General features: G+C 38.9%; 1 protein-coding gene across 1 annotated transcript in view; it reads left to right on the top strand.

Moving 5' to 3' along the window:
- ADAMTS6 (ADAM metallopeptidase with thrombospondin type 1 motif 6) overlaps positions 1-19,849 on the top strand; it is a 461,116-nt gene extending 441,267 nt beyond the window's left edge. Inside the window, exons 23-24 of the mRNA XM_007952853.2 lie at positions 1,399-1,555; positions 19,740-19,849. Coding sequence (XP_007951044.1) covers positions 1,399-1,555; positions 19,740-19,849 — 267 coding nt within the window. The remainder of the gene's footprint in view (positions 1-1,398; positions 1,556-19,739) is intronic.
- The last annotated feature ends 1,407 nt before the right edge of the window (positions 19,850-21,256 follow it).

The raw sequence follows: 21,256 nt of genomic DNA, 5'->3' as shown, positions 1-21,256 counted from the left end.
CTTTACCAAGCATGATATCCTTCTCCAGGGAATGGTCCCTTCTGACAACATGACCAAAGTAAATCAGATGAAGTCTGGCCATTCTTGCTTCCAAGGAGCAGTCTAGCTGCACTTTTCCAAGATAGATTTGTTCATTCTTCTGGCGGTCCATGGCACTTTCAGTATTCTTGGCCAACACCACAACTCAAAAGCATCAACTCTTCTTTGGTCTTCCTTATTCACATGCATATGAGGCTTTTGAAAATACCACGGCTTGGGTTAGGTGCATCTTAGACTTCAAAGAGACATCTTTGCTCTTCAGCACTTTAAAGAGGTCTTTTGCAACAGATTTGCCTAATGCAATATAATGTCTGATTTCTTTTTTTAAAAAAAAAATTTTATTGTGATTTGGGTGAAAGTTTACAAAGAAAACTCATTTTTCATACAGCATGTCATACACATTTTGTTTCATGACATTGACTGCAGTTCCCCATAATGTAACAACTCTCTTCCCACTTCCTCCCTGTAGTTACCTCTTCCCCATGTCCTTCCGTGCTATGTACTCCTGCACCCCAACCTATCTCCCTGTGTGAACACTGCCCTTCTGTTTTCCCATGATTGATTGCTCCAATGTCTGATTTCTTGACTGCTCCTTACATTGGTGTTGATTGTAGATCCAAGTAATATAAAATCTTTGACAACTTCAGTCTTTTCTCTGTTTATCATGATGCTACTTATTGATTCAGTTCTGAGGATTTTTATTTTCTTTATGTTGGGGGATAATCCATGCTGAAGATTTTAATCTTTGATCTTCATCAGTAGGTGCTTCAAGTCATCTTCACTTTCAGCAAGAAGGTTGTATCATTTGAACACTGCAGGTTGTTAATGAGTCTTCCTCCAATCCTGACACCATGTTCTTCTTTATATAGTCCACCTTCTTGGATTATTTGCTTAGCATACAGACAAAATAAGTATGGTGAAAGGCTCCAACCCTGACACACACTCTTCCTGATTTTAAACCATTCGGTATCGCCTTGTTCTATTTGAACGACAGCCTTCTGGTCTATGTACAGATTCCTTTTGAGCATGATTAAGTGTTCTGGAATCCTCATTCTTCTCACTGTCATCCATAATTTGTTATGATCCACACAGTTTAATGCTTTTTCATAGTCGATAAAACACAAGTAAACATCTTTCTGGTATTCTTTTGCTAAAGAATACCAGAAAGATGTTTACTTGTGTTATAATTCTATAGTAGAATGATTTAATCATACACGTGAAGATGAATGACATATGAGCTTAAAAAAGTAATGTGAGTAGTGTTTAAAATGTATGTAGTTTAAAATGTGTGTGTATCTTTTTCACATCCTGCAAATTGTTGAGATCAATATTCATTTCTTCCTGTGTCTTTGGATTTAGTGTTCTGCTCAGTGCGGCCTTGGACAGCAAATGCGGACTGTGCAATGTCTCTCCTACACAGGACAGGCATCTAGTGACTGTCCAGAAACTGTTCGGCCTCCATCGATGCAGCAGTGTGAAAGCAAATGTGACAGTACCCCCATTTCCAATACTGAAGGTGAGTTTCCATGGAGAAGGGGCACAAACATAGCTGTAGTATCTGGTGACACCCCCACACAAGTCATTGTTGTTGTTGTTATTTGCTGTCGAGTCGGCCTCGACTCATAGCGACCCCTCCTTGGGTTTCCAAGGCAGTATCACTACGGAAGTAGGATTGCCCAACCTTCCTTCCGAGGAGTGGCTGGTGGGTTTGAACCGCCAGCCTTCTGGTTAGCAGTCAAGTTCCTTAGGCACTACACTACCAGAGCTCCTATACAAGTCATTAGGGTAATAAAAAAGACAGTTGCTATCAAGCTGACTCCGACTCATGGTTACCCCACCTGTGTCAGAGAAGAACTGTATTCTAAAGGGTTTTCAGTGGATGATTTTTCAGAAGTAGGTCACCTCTGGGGGAACTTAAAACTCCACCCTTTCAGTTAGCAGCTTAATGTTAACTGCTTGTACCACCTGGACACTCCCAAAAGTGTTTAAAGAGGCCCATATACCCACTTGTAGTATAATTTGTTTAGAACATTTGTGAAAGCTGCGTGGTATAGTAGGAAGTGTGTAATCTAGTAATCAGGAAATGTATATTTCTTCCTAACTCACTAATTTGACTATATGCTTGTGTTAAGTTTTTGGAGCTAAGTTTACTTAACTATAAAAAGAGAGATTGAAGTGTATAATTTCTAAAGTCCATTCATCCAAGTGTTCTATGTTTAACTTGTGCTAGAATTGATGGATGATTCCTAAGGAACCACTCTTAAAAGCAAAAACTTCTCTTTCTCTTTGGATATGACAATGGACCACTACCAACATGAAAATAAAATTCATGCTTGTTATATATATAATGAAATCATATGTTTGAAACTATTAGTGTTTCAAATGCTAATTTTTCATTGTATAAAAGTAGGAAAAGATTATTCTGTAACTGTTTATAAAGGAGGACAACTTTTCCTTTTTCTCTGTGTATTTTCTTCCTTGGGTATTGGGAAATTTCTATATTAATAGTGGATGTCAGCCAAAATGCTGAATTTTTTTATCCTTCACCTAAATAAATGTACTCTGTTTATTAATGTAGGCATACATTTGTAGTTTCTGAATGCCTACTACATGAAAGGCATTATGAGGCTATGGAGAAGTAGAGAAAAATATGGCAGTCAGGAAATTCAGACTGCCCTCTCGTATGGCAATAGAGGCATGATCAAGTACCTGTACATGAACAATATCTGAAACCACATGTTTAAGTTATGTAACAAACGCAGTGATAAGGTTCTACTTAAAAAAAACAAAGCAAAATTAAGGAGCTATCATGAATATATAACCAAATAATTTGTTAATAATTTTCAAGTGAAAACTATACACTCTAAACCTATTAAGAAAAAGGATGTTTTCTTTTTGATCAGATTTAGCCAGTTTGAGGGATTTTTTTTTTTTTTTAAAGTCATATCCACTATTGAAAACTGTGTCCATAGGAATTTAATGTTTGGAAGAGTGGTCATCTTGTATGTCAGGATGCAGAGGACCTCACATTTACAACTGGTCTGTTGTTTTTTTTTTTTTTTAAACATATGATCCTCAACTCGATATGCTTATTGTAGGTATAATTTAGTGTTTCACAGAAGAATATTCCCATCCTACATTAATTTATAAATTTATAAACAGAACTTTAATTTGCAATATCTGTAGCTCTAAGGCTATCTACTTCTTTTTCATCTCAGAATGTTTTTCATTCTGGAAGTCTAGCTTTATGTTAGGATCTCTGTCAATATATATATCGAGAGAGAGAAAGACATAGTCTCTGGGTGGCGCAAATGGTTAACTTCAACCTGAAAGGTCGGTTGTTTGAACTCACCTGGAGATCCCTCGGAAGACAGGCTTATGATCTGCTTCCAAAAGATCACAGCATTAAAAACCTATGAAGCAGTTATACTCTACACACTTAAGGTCACCATGAGTTGAATCTACCTGACAGCAACTAACATCATACATTATCTTATGTGTCTCATATTTATATATATTATTGTATATGATCCTAACAACCCTGTGATGGTTGGTATTACTGATGAGGAAACTAAGACACCGAGATGGTTAGTAACTTGTGCAAATTACAAATAGTAGTAGAGTCAGGATTTAAGTAAACAGTTTTATCAACTTTCTCAATAAAATAGGGAGCTTTTAGGAAATTGTTAACCCTACAAAGTATGATTAATCTTAGAATTATTATTCTAAAGCCCTTGACTCATTTAGGAGAATCACTCTCTTTATCAAAATTAGATTTAAAGTATAATCAGTATGTCTGCTCCAACTTGTTTTGTGCTTTCTTTAGCTTTCCAGTATCAGATAGTGAGTGCTTTTAAACACCTGAAACCATTTGGTTACTTAATCAACAGCTAGCCATTGAATATTTACTGTGGCCAGCCTCTGGTGGGCACTATGGGAATTTAAAATACATTTATAAGTTCATAGTCTTACAAGACAGATAATTAAAAAGGAAAAAAAAAAAAAAAAGAGAGACAGTGAAATGTATTATGTGGAGCAGATGCTAAGGGAGCTCAGAAGAAGACACCTGATAGACTTTGGCCCTCAAGGCAGGCTTTATACGTGAAGTGGTCTGTGAGCAACCTTCATGTGTACTTGGAAAACCCCAGAGTGTTCTCTGGGAAAAGAGGGTAAAATAGTTGAGTCAAATCACAAATTTTTATCTACAGAGATGTGGAATAAGCAGAAACATGGATTTCAAAAGAGAAGAGGTTGTTGTATGGAAGTAATGAGAGAGTCTTGGTTAATGCAGTAGGGTAGTGAGGAGCCCTTTCTCTCCAGCAGAATCAGGTTTCTTTGGTTTTTAATGGGAGGCTACCAAGAGATCCAAAAGATTAAGGGAGATCTCTTTGGATCTAAAATATGATCTTACAGTGGGGTCTCTGTGTGGGTCACATGGGCCACTGATAGAATATTGAGAATTGTTTTAATTACTAAGGTTTGAGTAATGTTTTTTCCTCCCAACATTTTATTGTGAAGGCTTTCAAACATATGGAAAAGTTGAAAAAAATTTACAATGAACACCTATCATCTGGATTCACCTTTTACTGAACTTGTTTTATCACACATCTATCCATCTTTCTCTCTGTCCCTCCAGGTGCTGGTTTTTAAGCCAGGTGCTCCATTCATACAATAATTAATTCATTTACTTAGTAACCATTCCTACTATGTGTCAGGCACTAAGACTATAAAAAGACTACAACAAGGTCTCTTGTCCATAACGGGCACAGATTAGTAGAGGAACAATGGGTAACAAGTAATTTTCACTATATGAGCAGTGCTATAACAGAGATAGAAAGAAGCCACCATGAATGCATGGAGGAAGGGTTAATCAGCAGAGGCATCATAGAGAAGGCATGCTGGAGATGGGCACTGAAAGATATGAAATAATTTACCAAGAAGATGTTGAGAGATGGGCATTCCTAGCAGGGGAAGGGTTAATGTAGTTGTGGAGCCAAGGAGGTAATTCATTATGGCCACAGTGGGTAATGGAGATGAAGCCATAAAGAGAGAGACAGGGACTTGGTTTTGGAGGGTCCTGTATGCAAAGGGAGTAAGTTTAGACTCTACTTACGAGTCATAGAAAACAAGTAAAGGTTAATTGGGGGGTGATTTGCTTAAGATGGCAGCATGTAAAGAGGTAGAAAGAGGACAGCCTTGTGTGGGAAGAGAGAAAATTGTCCTGAGAGACAGGCCAGGGATGAAGGCTTAACTAGGACAGATAGAGATCAAAAGGAGGAGGATGAATTGGAAATATTTAAAAAAAAAAAAAGAGAGAGAGAGAATACAATGAAAAGGAGAATAAAAAATAATCGGATGAAGTGGGGATGAGAGGCGTAGTGGTGTTTAGGAGGACTCCCAGGTTTTAGATTTAGGTAAGTGGGTACTATTAATCAAAATAAGGAGTTTAGGTGTCTGTAGGGTAACTGGAGCTCTGGGTGGTGCAAAGGATTTAAGTGCTGCACTACTAGTCAAAAGGCTGGTGGTTCAAATCCACCCAGAAGCACCTTGAAAGACAGGCATATTGATCTGCTTTCAAAAAGTCGAGGCCTTGAAAACCCTATACAAAAGTACTATCTGTTCCCATAGATGGGTTGCTATTATTTAAAAATGACTCAGTGACAACTAACCACAACAATAGGGAAGTTAAACATATTTTCTCCCAAAAGGCATAAGAAAATAATGGCATTTTAATAAGATTTTAAAAATAAACCATGACAAGAGATTGAAGAAATGGAGGAAGTTTAAGGCAGCAAAGTAAGAAAGAGATGTAGGGCACTGAGATGGTTAAGGTTATGTGTCTACTTGGCTGGGCCATGATTTTCAGTGGTTTAGTAGATACTGTGTAATTATTCTCCATTTTGTGATCTGATATGAGCAGCCAATCATTTGAAAGGGAAGTTTCTTTGGGAGTATGGTCTGCATCCAGTATATACGGATGTTCTGGCAAAACTCACTCTCTCTAAATCCAGCATCCAACTCATCATCTTCTGACCTCTTGTTCTTGGGATGTGAGACAACAGTCTGCCATCTGACCTGCTCCTGTGGGTTCATCAACCCCTACAACTACGTGACTTAGGAGAAGCCTCCAGCCTCACCCCAGACCAATGAATGTGGGAATTGCCAACCTCCACAACTGTGTGAGCCATTTCCTTGAAATAAATCTCTCTGTTGTGGTTGTTGTTAGGTGCGATTGCGTCAGTTCCAACTCATAGTGACCCTATGCACAACTGAACAAAACACTGCCCCATCCTGCACCATCCTCATAATCATTGCTGTGTTTGAGAACATTGTTTAGCCACTGTGTCAGTCCACCTCATTGAAGGTCTTCCTCTTTTACAACTGACCATCTACTTTATCAAGCATAATGTCCTTCTTCAGGGACTGGTCCTTCCTAATAATATGTCCAAAGTATGTGAGATGAAGTCTCACTATCCTCACTTCTAAGGAGCTTTGTGGATGTACTTGTTCCAAGACATATTTGTTCCTTCTTGCAGCCCATGATACTTTCACTATTCTTTGCCAACACCACAACTCAAAAGCATCAACACTTCAGTCCAGATTTCACATACATATGAGGTGACTGAAAATACCATGGTTTGGGTCAGGTATACTTTAGTCCTCAAGGTGACATCTTTACATTTTTAAAACTTTAAAGTGGTCCTTTGTAGCAGATTTGCCTAATGTAATACATCATTTGATTTCTTGACTGCTGCTTCCTTGGGCATTGATTGTGAATCCAAGAAAAATGTAATCCTGGAAAACTTCAATATTTTCTCCATTTATCATAGTGTTGCTTTGTGTTAGTTAAGGTTGTGTCAACTTCTCTGGCCTGTGGTTTTGAGTGCTTGGCAGCTAGATATAGTTATTCACTATGACGAGACTGTGATCACTTCCATAGTATGATCTGCTGTGAGCAGCTAAGTAGTTGCCTTCAAGGTGTAGCCTGCTTCTAGTATATATGGAGAAGCTTTGAGGAAGGTCTCTACCTTTTTGGCACATCTGGATCCTGCATTTTAACAAATCTTCATCTCTAGTTCCTGGTCTGCAACCAGTGGCCTGCTGCCCTGCCTGCCAATTTGGTACTGTTCATGGACTTAAACCAGTGGCTTTCTATGTTGCCTACTGATCATGGGATTGTGCCATTTTACCTGCCAACCTTGTGTTCATCAGCTTTAGTGGCCAACAACTGCCTGAATTAGGAGATGCTTCCTGCTCCAGTGGGTCTTCAATAAGAGGCAGAGCTGAAGCCCAAGATCAAAAGACCTTCACCCAGCCCCTAGAGCCAGCACTCTGAATTTGGACTTGTACCCTTCTAAACTATAAGGGAATAAATTTCCATTTGTTAAAGCCTTCCACTTGTGGTATTTCTGATACAACAGCACTAGACAAACAAGATGTACTTATTGGTCCAGTTGTGAGGATTTTTGTTTTTTTTATGTTGAGGTGTAATCCATACTTAAGGCTATAGTCTTTGAGCTTCATATGTAAGTGCCATAGCACCTCATCACTTTTAGCAAGCAAAGTTGTGTCATCTGCATATCACAAGTTGTTAATGAGTCTTCCTCCAGTCCTGATGCTGTGTTCTTCATATACTCCAGCTGCTCAGATTATTTGCTTAGCATACTGATTGAATAATTATGGTGAAAGGTTGCAACCCTGATACACATCTTTTCTGATTTTAAATCATGCATTATCCCCTTATTCTGTTTGAACTGCCTCTTGGTCTCTGTACAAGTTCCACATGAGCACAGTTAAGTGTTCTGGAATTCACATTCTTCACAATGTTATCCACAGTAAAGTTTTCTCTCTCTCTCTCTCTCTCTCTCTCTCTCACTGTTGCTCTTGCTCTTGCTCTTACTCTCCATATATATGTATATAAACCATTACCATCAAGTCAGATACAACTCATAGCAACTCGTCCTTGGGTTTCCAAGGTGGTATCACTATAGAAGTAGATTGCCCAATCTTCGTTCTGAGGAATGGCTGGTGGGTTTGAACCACCAGCCTTCTAGTTAGGAGTCAAATGCCTTAGACACTATGCCACCAGAGCTCCTTATGTATATGTGTATATGTATATACATATATAGGAGCTCTGGTAGCATAGTGCCTAAGGCACTTGACTGCTAACCAGAAGGCTGGCGGTTCAAACCCACCAGCCACTCCTTGGAAGGAAGGTTGGGCAATCCTGCTTCCGTAGTGATACTGCCTCAGAAACCCAAGGAGGGGTCGCTATGAGTCGGGGCTGACTCGATGGCAAATAACAACAAACAACATATACATATATACACATACATACATATATATCTCCATATCTGCCACTTGTCTCTCAGTCTGTCATATTGTGGTGGCTTGTGTGTTGCAGTGAGGCTGAAACCTATGCTACCAGTATTTCAAATATCAGCAGTGTCACCCCTGGTGGACAGGTATCAGTGAAGCTTCCAGACTAAGACAGACTGAGAAGAAGGATAGGGCCATCCACTTCTGAAAAACCTGGCCACCTTATGAATAGCAATAAAACATTGCTGGATATATTACTGGAAAACTTTATGAAAAGCAGTGAGATATTATGTGATATAGTTACAAAAGATGAACCTCACAGCTTGGAAGTCACTCAAAATATGACTGGGGAAGAGCTGCTTTCTCAAAGTAGAGTCAACCTTAATGACATGGATGGAGTAAAGCTTTCAGGACCTTCATTTGCTGATGGGGCATGAGTCAAATGGGAAGAAAGAGCTGCAGACACCCATTAATAATCAGAATGGGGAATGTACAAACTATGAATCAAGGAAAATTGGAAGTTGTCAAAAATGAAATGGAACGCATAAAAATCAGTATCATTAGGTATCAGGGAGCTGAAGTGGACTGGTATTGGCCATTTCGAATCAGATAATTTACATAATCTACTATGCCAAGAATAACAAATTGAAAAGGAATGGCCTCACATTCATTGTCAAAAAGAATATTTCAGGATCTATCCTGAAGTACAATGCAGTCTGTGATAGGATAATAATATCCATATGCCTACAAAGAAAACCAGTTAATACTACTATTATTCAAATGTATGCACCAAACACTAAACCCAAAAGTGAAGAAATTGAAGATTTTTAGCAGCTTCTGCAGTCTGAAATTGATCAAACATACAATCAAGATTTATTAATAATTGCTGGTGATTGGAATGCAAAAATTGGAAACAAAGAAGAATCATTGGTATTTGGAAAACATGGTCTTGGTGATAGATATGATGCTGGACATCACGTGACAGAATTTTGCAGGATCAACAACTTATTCATTGCAAATACCTTTTTCAATGACATAAACACCAACTATACATATGGATCTCACCAGATGGAATATACAGGAATCTCATTCACTACATCTATGGAATGAGGCAATGCAGAAGCTGAATATCATCGGTCAAAAAAAAGGCCAGGAGCGGATTGTGGAAAAGACTGTCAATTGCTCATATGCAAGTTCAAGTTGAAGTTGAAGAAAATGAAAACAAGTCCACGAGAGCCAAAAGATGACCTTAATTATATCCTACCTAAGTTTAGAGACCATCTGAAGAATAGATTTGACACATTGAACATCAATGATTGCAGACCACATGAGATGTGGAAGGACATCAAGAACATCATACCTGAAAAAGGCAAAAGGTCATTAAAAAGACAGGAAAGGAAGAAAAGTCCAAAATGGATGTCAGAAGAGATTTTGAAATTTGAATGGAGAATAGCTAAAGTGAATGGAAGAAATGATGGAATGAAAAAGCTGAACAGAAGATTGCAAAAGGCAACTTGAGAAGAAAAAGTAAAGTATTATAATAAAATGTGCAAAGACCTGGATTTAGAAATCCAGAAGGAAAGAACACACTCTGCATTTCTCAAGGTGAAAGAACTGAAGAAAAGATTCAAGTCTCAAGTTGAAATATTGAAAGATTCTATGGGCAAAATATTGAATGATTCAGGAAGCATCAAAAGAAGATGAAAGAAATGCACAGAGTTACTGCACCAAAAAGAACTGGTTGACATTTAGCCATTTCAGGAGGTAGCATGTGCTCAAGAACAACTGATATTGATGGAAGAAGTCTAAGCTTCACCGAAGGCATAGGCAAAAAAACAAGGTTGCAGGAGCTGACAGAGTATCCATTGAGATGTTTCAACCAGCGGATGCAGCACTGGAGGTACTTGGTCATCTATGCCAAGAAATCTGGGAGACAGCTCCCTGGTAAGTAACTTAAGAGATTAATAATTTTGCCCATTCCAAAGAAAGATGATCCAACAGAATGTAAAAATTATCTAACATTACCATTAATAATTAATATCACACAGAAGTAAAATTTTGCTGGAAATAATTCAAAACTAGCTGCAGCAGTATATTGACAGAGAAATTCCAGAAATTCAAGCTGGATTCAGAAAAGGATGTGGAATGAGAGATATTGTTGCTGGTGTCAGATGAATCTTGGATGAAAGCAAAGAACACCAGAAAGATGTTTACCTGTGTTTTATTGACTATGCAAAGGTAATTGACTATGTGGATCATAACAAATTATGGATAACATTGAGAAGAATAGGAATTCCAGAACAATTCATTGTGCTCACCAGCAACCTGTACATAGACCAGGAGGTTGTCATTCAAACAGAAGAAGGGGATCCTGCATGGTTTAAAATCAGGAAAGATGTGCCTCAGTGTTGTATCCTTTCACCATATTTATTTAATCTGTATGCTGAGCAGATCATCTGAGGTGCTGTACTATATGAAGAACACAACATCAGGATTAGAGGAGACTCATTACCAACCTGCTATATGCAGATGATACAACTTTGCTTGCTGGAAGTGAAGATGATTTGAAGCATTTACTGATGAAGAACAAAGACTACAGTCTTCAGTATAGATTACACCTCAACATGAAGAAAACAAAAATCCTCACAACTAGACCAATAAGCTACAGCCAGATAAATGTAGAAATGATTAGAATTGTCAATTTACTTATATTCACAATCAACAACCATGGAAGCAACAGTCAAGAAATCAAACGTATCGCACTGGACATATCTGCTGCAAAAGACCTCTTTAAAGTATTAAGGATCAAAGGTGTGACTTTGAACACTAAGGTGCACCTAAGTTCAGTGGTTCAAACCCACCACTCTGCGGACAGAAGATGGGGCGATCTACTTCCGTAAAGATTTACAGCCTTGAAAACCCAATGGGGGTCGCTGTGAGTCAGAATCAACTCGATGGCAGTGAGTTTGGTTTGGTTTGGAATCCAAGCCGTTGTATTTTCAATAGCCTCCTATGGGTGTGAAAGCTGGACAATGAATAAGGAAAACTGAAGAAGAGTTAATACCTTTGAATTGTGGTGTTGCCGAAGAATACTGAAAATACCCTGGACTGCTAGAAGAACCAACAAATCTTTCCTGGAGGAAACGCAACCAGAATGCTCCTTGGAAGCAGGAATGGCCAGACTTCATCTCACCTACTTTGATCATGTTGTCAGAAGAGATCAATTAGATCCCAGAGAAGGATATCATGCTTGGTAGAGTAGAGGGTCATCTAAGAGGGGAAGACCCTCAAATGAGATGGACTGACAAAGTGGCTGCAATGATGGGCTCAAGCACAGCAAGTATTGTGAAGTTAGCACAGGACTGGGCAGTGTTTCATTCTGTTGTACATAGAGTTACTATGAGTTGGAGCTGACTCAGTGGCACCTACCAACTGCACATGCACACACACACATAAATATATATATATCCTTTGCTGGTTTTGCTCCTCTAGGAAACCTTGCCTAAGACAGACATCAAAAAATTAAAAATAGAGCGGACATGGGATGAGAACAGGCATCAAGAAATTAAAAATAAAGAATGAGAATGATATAGGATGAGGAAGAAGTGAGATACAATTTTCGATGTTCAACATGTGCATTTTATTTTTTTAATTCCTAAAAGCCTTCAGTGAAGAGTAAAAGCGTTATAAGCATCCTCTTGACAGACTGCCATTGATGAGGGTAATGCTATGTTTCACCTGAGAGTGAATTATAGACACACTGTATAGCACTGTATTTGAAATACTATTCAGAATAATTTTTTTAAAGCACATGTGGCAGTTGTAACTATCCAACTCAAGTTCACCTGAACTTCAATACAAAATGCCGTTTTATTAAAATTTCATTTAGTTTAAAGTTCCTTTGTGGTTTATATGGTGAGTCTTTTCTCTTTCTGTATAGCACAAGGCACTCTGTCATCTAGCATTTATTGCTGCCAGGTAATTAGTGATTCATGGTGTGCCATGAGCTGGTAACCAACCCCGGAAAGGTGTGGTTAGTGTACATTAGTTTACTGGCCTGCAGTGTCTAATGGTGGCTTTGGTGGGCATCAGTCTCTCTCAAGTAAATGGGTCTAGGAAAACTGGGCAGCTGCAGAAGTCTCATACCAAGATCCCTGAAAAAAATAGCTACTGAATTTGGGATTGAATGTGGCCTCTAAAGTCACTGAAAGGAACAATGAAAGTCATTTGAAGACTGACTTCAGGATGTCGAGGAAGACCAGTTTTTCCTTTGCCACTTCAAAGAGCTCATCATTCACTTTAGCATTCAGGTTCACTTTCCTGGCTGTTTGGTTTGATGGAACCTTGGATTTGGATTGGGCCCATACCACTTCAAGGATAAATGTGAGTGGCGCCAAGGAAATAAGACTGGGCAAAAGCAAAGAGAGAACGAAATGGTTTAGTCCCTGATAAGATGAAGTCAGAATGAAGCTCCATAGATGATATCACTTTGCTTCCAAGATAAAAAAGAAGCTAGTCAACTGTTCCCATTACAATGAATAATGTCAGATTCCCAATGAAACAGTATTTCATCTTCTTCCAGCCTGAATATATAAAACGTCAAGGGCTCAAGTGCAATTTTATTAGGAAAAGTACACAGAGTACACATCCCCCACCCTCAAGTCTTGCATTACACATGGACATGCACAGCCTTTGTCATCTCACTTCTCACCAGGCTCTCCATTTTCATGGGCAGTTTGACAGAGGTACAGCTGTTTGTACTTTTTTAGTTAAAAAAAAAAAAAATAGACCCTTTGGTACTTAAGTCATAACTCACTAATGTGTTCTTCTTCTGAATCTCATAAAGACCTTACAGGCACAGAAGACATTCATTCTCCAAATAGGGATGTTGATCAGTCCAAGCTGGTCATGGAAGGACTTGTCCCTTTGTATCCCTACTCTCCAATGATACACGTTAGGCAGAATTGGCAAGAGTTTTTTTAATGAAATAAATATAAGAGCACATTGCCTTTGAAGAGTTGTTCTTATATTACTTGGGCCAAGTCAAGCCTTCGTAGTCACAGTGAGTCTGAATCCAGTTGCCTCCTAAACTCACAAGCCTCTGTTCAGTGTGTGTATTTTGAAATCATGTTTTTAGGTCAGAATTTTGAAAGATTAATGTAAAGCACCTGGGAAAACCCATTGGAACATCAATGATAAGTAGGTTCTTGTGGTGCCTATGAAACAGGTTGTCTAATTTTATCATTCAACACTACCAAGACACAGATTACCAATGGGACCAACTCCTGCACACCCGGCAAGTTACTTCAGATTGTAATAATGCATCCAGTTTGCATCACAGGGTCTGGGCACTGGCTTTCAAGCTTTGATCTATTCCCAAGTCTCCTGGAAGAATTTGGGAATACTCCATAAATTGTCCTTCCTACCAAAAGTCTCTGGTAAAGTGCAACCCCTCCCCACTCCCAATCCCTGAAGAAACCAAAAACCAAACCCAGTGCCACTTATTGGATTGCCCTATTAGGGTTCCCAAAGCTGTAATCTTTACAGAAGCAGACTGCCACATCTTTCTCCCATGGAGTGGCTGGTAAGTTCAAACCACCAACATTTTGGTTACTAGTCGAATGCTTTAACCACTGCACCACCAGGCCTCCTTCAATCCCTGGGAGGAAGGGTAAAAAGGGAAAAACTTGTTAGGTCCACACAATGTTTCCTAGAAAGAACACACTGAGGATGTCTCACTCTTCCAGGAGGCTGACATGAATAAAAGTAGAAGGAGTATCTTGTCATTCTCCATCCAAGACAGTACACGATGATAGAAGAGGGACTCGGGCTCCTTCATCTTTAACCCTTGACCTTGCTGCTCAGAATCCACAACTTGAAAAGCGGTAAAGTTTATCTACATGGAGAAAATACAATATTAAAGACCAAATCTTCAAAACAGATCTTTTACAGTGTGATTACATTACAAAAACACTCTTCCTAAACTAAAAGGTTCCTTTAAATAGATCTAGTATAATTGTCTATTTACAATTTGTATACTACTAGGGTATAGAGAAACATTTGGTTTTTAGGTACTGTAAATATGTTCTAGAAATCAATGCCAATTGAAGATCAGTTAGAAATAAACAGAACATTTCTCTGCTGTTTTTATTTCAGTGGGAAAATGTGATTTAATTTACACACAATTTTTCTAGAATGATGTTATCACAAAAGTATGTTGTATTATGTATTGACTCAAAGGTGGGGATGAAAAGACTGAATATTTCATGTTTTCAATGTTGAGGATGAGGCAGACTATTGAAGTCGTACATTTTGTAATTACTGTCTTTCAACTGCCTTAGTATAACCTCAATCAGTTCATCCAAGTCACCTCTCTACAGCTAAACTAAAGGTGATAGAAGTGCTGAATATACCAATGTAATTTAAAACTGATACTAATATTTTTTAAGATTGCATTCAGGTTTTGTTTGTGGGGTTTTTTTGTTTTGTTTTTTTGTTTTTGTTTTTGTTTTGTTTTGTTTTGTTTTTTGCAATAACAAGGTGTGTTGAAAACCACCTTTTTTACTCATATAACTTTACAAAATTTGAAGAGGAAGATGTAGCAGAAGAAAAGCAGGAGGGGGTAATTCGGACTATTTTAAATGCCTATAAGCTAGAATCCTTTTTAAGAACATTTTTCCCCTTCTCTAAGCAAGCCCCAAAAAAACAAAAGACCTGACTGTGATTCCCCTAAAGGTTGACTTCTCATGTTGATTATCAGCCAAGACGGGCAGAAATTATTTTGCATTTAGGTGCCAAGAATCTGGCCATTATAGAGTGGCTTTGAAGTCAGACAAACCTGGTTCTGGCCCTAGCTCTTAAACCAACTAGCTGTGTGACCCAGAATGAGTTTTGTAACCTCTTTGAGCTTCAGCTTTGCTGTCTATAAATAGCTGGCATTTTATATACTTAATTTAATATATATAACCATTTATGGTAAATAGGAGGCACTTTGTAAACTATAATTTTTAATGTTGTTACTCTGGTAGTGTTGTGCCTAAGACATTTTGACTGCTAACCAGAAAGCTGGCAGTTCAAACCCACCAGCCACTCCTCGGAAGGAAGACCAGGCAATCTACTTATGTAGTGATACCGCCTCAGAAACCCAAGGAGGTGTTGCTGTGAGTCGGATCCGACTCCACGGCAGTGAGTTAGTTTAGTTATTTAGAGTTAAAAGACTGAGAGAATGAAAATAAGACATGGTTGTCTGGTAAGTAGATTTTTATCAAGCTAAAGATGTAATGAACTGATTCTTCCCATTGGGCAGGTCCTAGAAGGCAAAACCAGGAAGTAGCAACTAGATCTTCCACCTCCCCTCTTTGGAAGACCCTACATTCCATCTGTGCTGAATGTCTTTATACAGCCTAGGACTTTTCATTACAATGTCTCATCTAGGCCCATTGTCTGAGTCTTGCCAATCCCCAAACCCCAGATCTCTCCCCACCCCAGCCCCCCACCCTCCATCATAATTTACCTGCTCTCTGTTTAACATCTTTTTGTTAATTTTTTTATGTGTGCAAATATGTAATCCTGGAAGCATATATTCATTTTAACAGGGATGTCAGAGAAATAGTACTTGATTGCTGTTCTCAGAAGGAAATGTTCAGAGGTAAAAAGAACAAAAGCTTATCAGCTAAGTGCTTACTCTGTGTCAGAGGCCATCAGAGGCCATGCTATTTGCCTTACGTGCATCATCTCATGTAAACCTCACAATATCTGATAACCAGGTCTTATCATAGTGTCCATTTTTCAGAGGTAGAAACCAAGGTTTAGAGAGGTGAAATAACTTGCTAAAATACAAACAAATTCTAGGAAGAGGCAGAGCCAGAATTCACACCCAAGCCTGTTTGGCTCTAGAGCTCCTGCTCCTAACTGCTGTGTTATACTGCTAGTGCGTGTGGATCTAGGACACCTTAAAATTAGTTCCTACCTCCCAAAGTAAGTTTTCTGCTCAGAGGACCTAAACAACTTTCTGCTTTCAAGCAAGTCGGGAACTAACTTAACAGGGATATGGGGGAGTTTAGAGAGTAGAACCCTGCCAACTGGCCTCCAGCCTACCCCTAGGCTAGATGTTGCTCCTGGACAAAGGGCTGTGCTCTGGGCCTCTGTCTAGGAAGACAGTCTTCTCATTTCCAGCACCCACCTAAGGAGCAGAATTCTTGACTATTTATATTCAAGGAGCTCTGGTGGCACAGTGCCTAAGGCATTTGACTGCTAACCAGCAGGTTGCTTGCTCTATGGAAGGAACATGGGTCAATCTACTTCCATAAAGATTTACTGCCTTTGAAACCCAGTGGGGTCACTCTGAGTAATAACAGTGAGTTTGGTTTTTTTGTTTGTTTGTTTGTTTGTTTGTTCTAACTTCAGTGGGTGAGTGATGAATAAGGGGGGAGGGCAGGGAAAAGCAATTTATAAACCTTTTATTCTATTCTTTATTTATATCTATTGTCCAATCAGATTCCAGAGCCTAAATCTAAAAGAAAAATCTTTGAATCAACTCAGAATTTTCCTCGTCCACTGTGCTTTCTGTGCAAATTCCAAAAGTGGAATTGTGTGTCTTACAATAAGTTGTGCTCCAGGAAATACTCTTCTCTGTTTTGTCTTCACTCTGACTTGTGTCTTTAATGTTTTCTCAGTAGTAAGCTAAATAAAGATAAATGTGAACACTGAGATGTTCAGAACTCAACCCACTACTTTTTTCCTGTCGTAGGGTAATAAAAGAGGATCATTAATAATGATCATAATAATAGTAACTCAGTAACTCACACTTACTGAGTACCTTCTATGTATCACTATTCTAGGTGATGCACATAGATTGGACATGTGGTTATACATATTACATGTGCAAGTAGTTATTTTACTCAGCCCTACATTATAGGCAAGGAGTAGTGGCGTAGTGCCTAAGGCTTTTGACTACTAACCAGAAGGCTGGTGGCTCAAACCCACCAGCCACTCCATGAAAGGAAGACTAGGCAATCTACTTCCGTAGAGATACTGCCTCAGAAACCCAAGGAGAGGTCGCTAATTACTTAAACTCTCTGTGCCTAAGTTTCTTCACTTTGCAGTAATGAAGTTTGTAAATGGTAATGTTAGGATTAAACCCAAGCAATCTGACTTCTAATTTTATTTCCTTAAACTATTAAAAGGGGAAACAACCAGTGCTCCTCTATCTGTGCATCAACTAAATCTTTTTTCTATTTTGGCCAAGAAAGTTAAAGCTAAATTTTATTTCTGTTTTAAGCAGTCCCACCAAGCTCTCTTGCACACTCTTCTCTGCTGGCTGGCAGACTGCCACATTCGGATGATGATTTGGAATTGAAGATGAGTGACATTGTATCAGCAGGGATATGCCCAGCTTTTCTTGTCATTTTGTTCATTGTATTACCTTGACAATATAGGGGGAGCTCTGGTGGCATAGTGCCTAAGGCATTTGACTGCTAACCAGAAGGTTGTGGTTCAAACCCACCAGCGACTCCTCAGAAGGAAGGTTGGGCAATCCTACTTCCTTAGTGATACTGCCTCAGAAATCCAAGGAGGGGTCGCTATGAGTCGGGTTTGACTCGACGGCACACAACAACAACACAACAACTGCCTCGGAAACCCAAGGAGGGGTGACTATGAGTTGGATCCAACTCAACAGCAGTGAGTTTGGTTTGGGTTTGTTGACAATATACTGCTCTTCATAACACTGATAAAGCATTCTTTTTCCCACAAAAATATTCTCAGCCTAAACTTTTTTGTTACATTCACTGATCTTGATTGTAAGAGTGTAATAAAAAAATAATACCAAGTAACCTCCAAATTAAAGTAAGTGAAAGTCTTTTCATCTGAAAGTCAAACTTGATCATCTGATTTTTTTTTTTTTTTTTTTTAGTTTTAAGGAAGTTTTTCATGTCCCTCCTACTCTCCTTCATCCCAAACTTAAATTTATTGAGGATACTACTGTGGAAACTTTCTATTCAAACTTCTAACTACTGTTCTCTTTGTAAATCGAACCTTGGGTTAGAGAGTCTCATGGCGGCACAGCTTATGGTTTCAGAGGACTTGGGCATTCCGGGTTCACACCTTAAGTCTCTCGCTGGAAATCGTTCACTCACTTTAGAAATCAATAAAATTATTTACCTCACTTTGCAATAATAACTGGAAAAGCTCCCATTTCTTTACATTTGATCTTCTGTGTTTATTATATGGCTCATATGCTATGTATTTGACCTTGCAGAATTTTAGTGCATTCTGCAGCCAGGAAAAAAAGTAAATAAACAAGCAAACAAACAAAAATATTCTGTTACATTGAACTTTACCCAGGATTCTGCCTATTTCTTAATTACCTTAAACAATTTACCCAAGATGCTTTAGTAAAACCACCTGGAAAATGAAGGGTGGAACTTTAATTCTGGGAGGCATATGGAAATTTAATTAGGAGATTTACAAAGTATTTTTTAAACCCTTAGATAAAAGTGACCAGAGTACTGGAGAAGGATATCGTTATTAGCATCAGGGGAAAACCTGGGGGCAGGGGTGGGTACTAAGAATTAAAGGTCTGCATCCCTTTCTCTGCACTGGCCCTTCAGTACCACCTTCTGCTGTCATCTCAACGGGAGATGAGGAAAGGATCCTTTATTCACCTTCTGGCTACAAGAACTACAGACTGCAACTGTGGCAATTCTAGCACTGAGGAGAAAATACACATAGGAAAAAAGGAGGCCATGTCTCACTTCCAAATTAAAAAAAGACATTTCTACATGTTTCCATAACCCACAGACTGCTGCCATTTGAGGCCAACCCCTCAAAGCTTTCCTCTTTGTTTGGTGTAGTTGCTGAATCTAGGCCACTGTCAGCAATCCTTTTCATTCATCCAGGCCCATCCCAATGGCTCCCAGATGCAGAGATTCTCTTGAGGCATGTGTACTTTGGTATCAAACAATGCAACTCATGTTTGATTTTGGATAACCTTGCACTGCTGAATAAAATAACCCTTGAGAAAGAAGCAATAAAAGTGCTGTAAGAAAAATGACTCATGTTTCCAAGCTGTCTAAAGTGATCACTTATCCCAACAAATGGTAATTCTTTCAAGACACAGTGGGCATGCACCATACTTATAAAAGTCTGGGAGAAAAGTCTTGCAAACTTTTTTCTTTTTTTTTTTTTTCAATTTTGTGTTAAAATATATATAAAGAATGTTTCTGGTAGGCTGCACCAGACAGGCTATGCTTAAAAACAAAAACCTCATGCATGTAAAAGCCTAGGTGAGTTGGCTCAAAGGGGGTCTTTGCTAAACATCTAGTTCATCAGCTTGTTTATGTGCCTCTAATTGTTTTCCATTTTCTGCCTCCATTCGTTAGAGTGCAAAGATGTGAACAAAGTGGCTTATTGCCCACTGGTGCTGAAGTTCAAGTTCTGCAGTCGAGCATACTTCAGACAGATGTGTTGTAAGACCTGCCAAGGACACTGACCCACAGAAAGCCAAAGAGAGCCTTGTCATTTCATCGTAGAAATGCGTCCATCAAAGAGAGCCACCCAGAGGAAGAGGATTGAGGTCCTTGCAAATGTATTACCCTGTGGAAAACGTAACCACTGGTCAGCCCTAGCTGACAGGAATTCAATATTATTTTAACTTCTGTGAAGTGGGATTTATTGATCCAAAGTGCTGGACACGGTATTAGGGGGAAATGCCAGATTGGAGAGATCCAAACAACACAGGGAGACTTGCTTACTGTGGAACGTTTGCGTTCTTTCGAGTAAATCCAATAGCCTGTTTACCTCCTTGGACCATTAAGATAATTTTTATTATGGACTTAGCAATGACACTGAATCCATTTGTATTTAAAACTGTTTAAAATGTAGCTGTTATGACTTGGTCAACTATGGAAGTAAAGAAGATTCAGAAATCTTAAGTCATAGCTTAAAAATATTTACTATATCTCACTACAACAGCACCACAATTTAAATTATAAAATGGGCTTTGAACTGTAATTTAAGGAGCAATTATAAATCAAAAGTAATGAAAGTTTGTATTATTTTTCTTCATTCCACTTAATTTCCTTAGGAATAATCTCCCTGTTCTGAACACTGCTGTGAGCCATTTATAAAACTATATTAAACCCAACAACAATGAGGGACTTAGTTTAAAGCAGTGCATCAGTTACTGCAGCTGTGCAAGTCCATAAATTGAGTGCTAAAATGCTGTGGCCAACTTGCCATTCTGCGAGTGAAGCTGAGATTTCCATTAGAACTTTAAGAGAAAAACATTTCAATCTCATGCAGAAGCCAGAGCTGATGTATGGTAGAGGCTAAAGTGCCAGACCCTTTGCTGCCATCATGAAGGATGCCTCAGTCCTTATCCGAGTCACCCCCAACTCACTCGTGTTTATGTCCTCAAGGCACAGAATGGCTTCTGCCCTGTTAGATTGTTGCACGCGTGTTGAGCTTACCGAGATGATACCACGCAAAAGATGGACTGGCTCAGTAACAACGAGGCAGACCCTTCTGCAATTTGCTGACAATTATGATGGGTTCCAGATGTCCCTTCTTTGATATGTTGGAAGGGCATTTATTTATATGAGAGCAAGTGTGTGTGTGTGTGTGTGTGTGTGTGCGGGCGCTTTGAGTGTGTGGATAGATGAGTGTGCTTGCACAGAAATGTGCCGTATCTGTGAGTTTGAAAGTAGGCAAGGATAACAACCAAAGAAGAAATACTCATGAAGACTAAAGATCATAAAGCATAATTTTAATAGTCACCCAACCAAGTATTTTGTATTTTTTATGGATACTCTGAATGGCAATCAAATGTGAAACCCAGTTTCTTGGGGAAGGAAAATTCCAGAATCAAGTGCACCTAAATTAAAATGACTAGCTCAGA

This window comes from Orycteropus afer, unplaced genomic scaffold (assembly GCF_000298275.1).
Source record: "Orycteropus afer afer isolate SDZICR_OR568_19922 unplaced genomic scaffold, OryAfe1.0 scaffold00362, whole genome shotgun sequence".
NCBI lineage: Eukaryota > Metazoa > Chordata > Mammalia > Tubulidentata > Orycteropodidae > Orycteropus > Orycteropus afer.
This window is presented reverse-complemented; position numbering and strand designations above follow the sequence as displayed.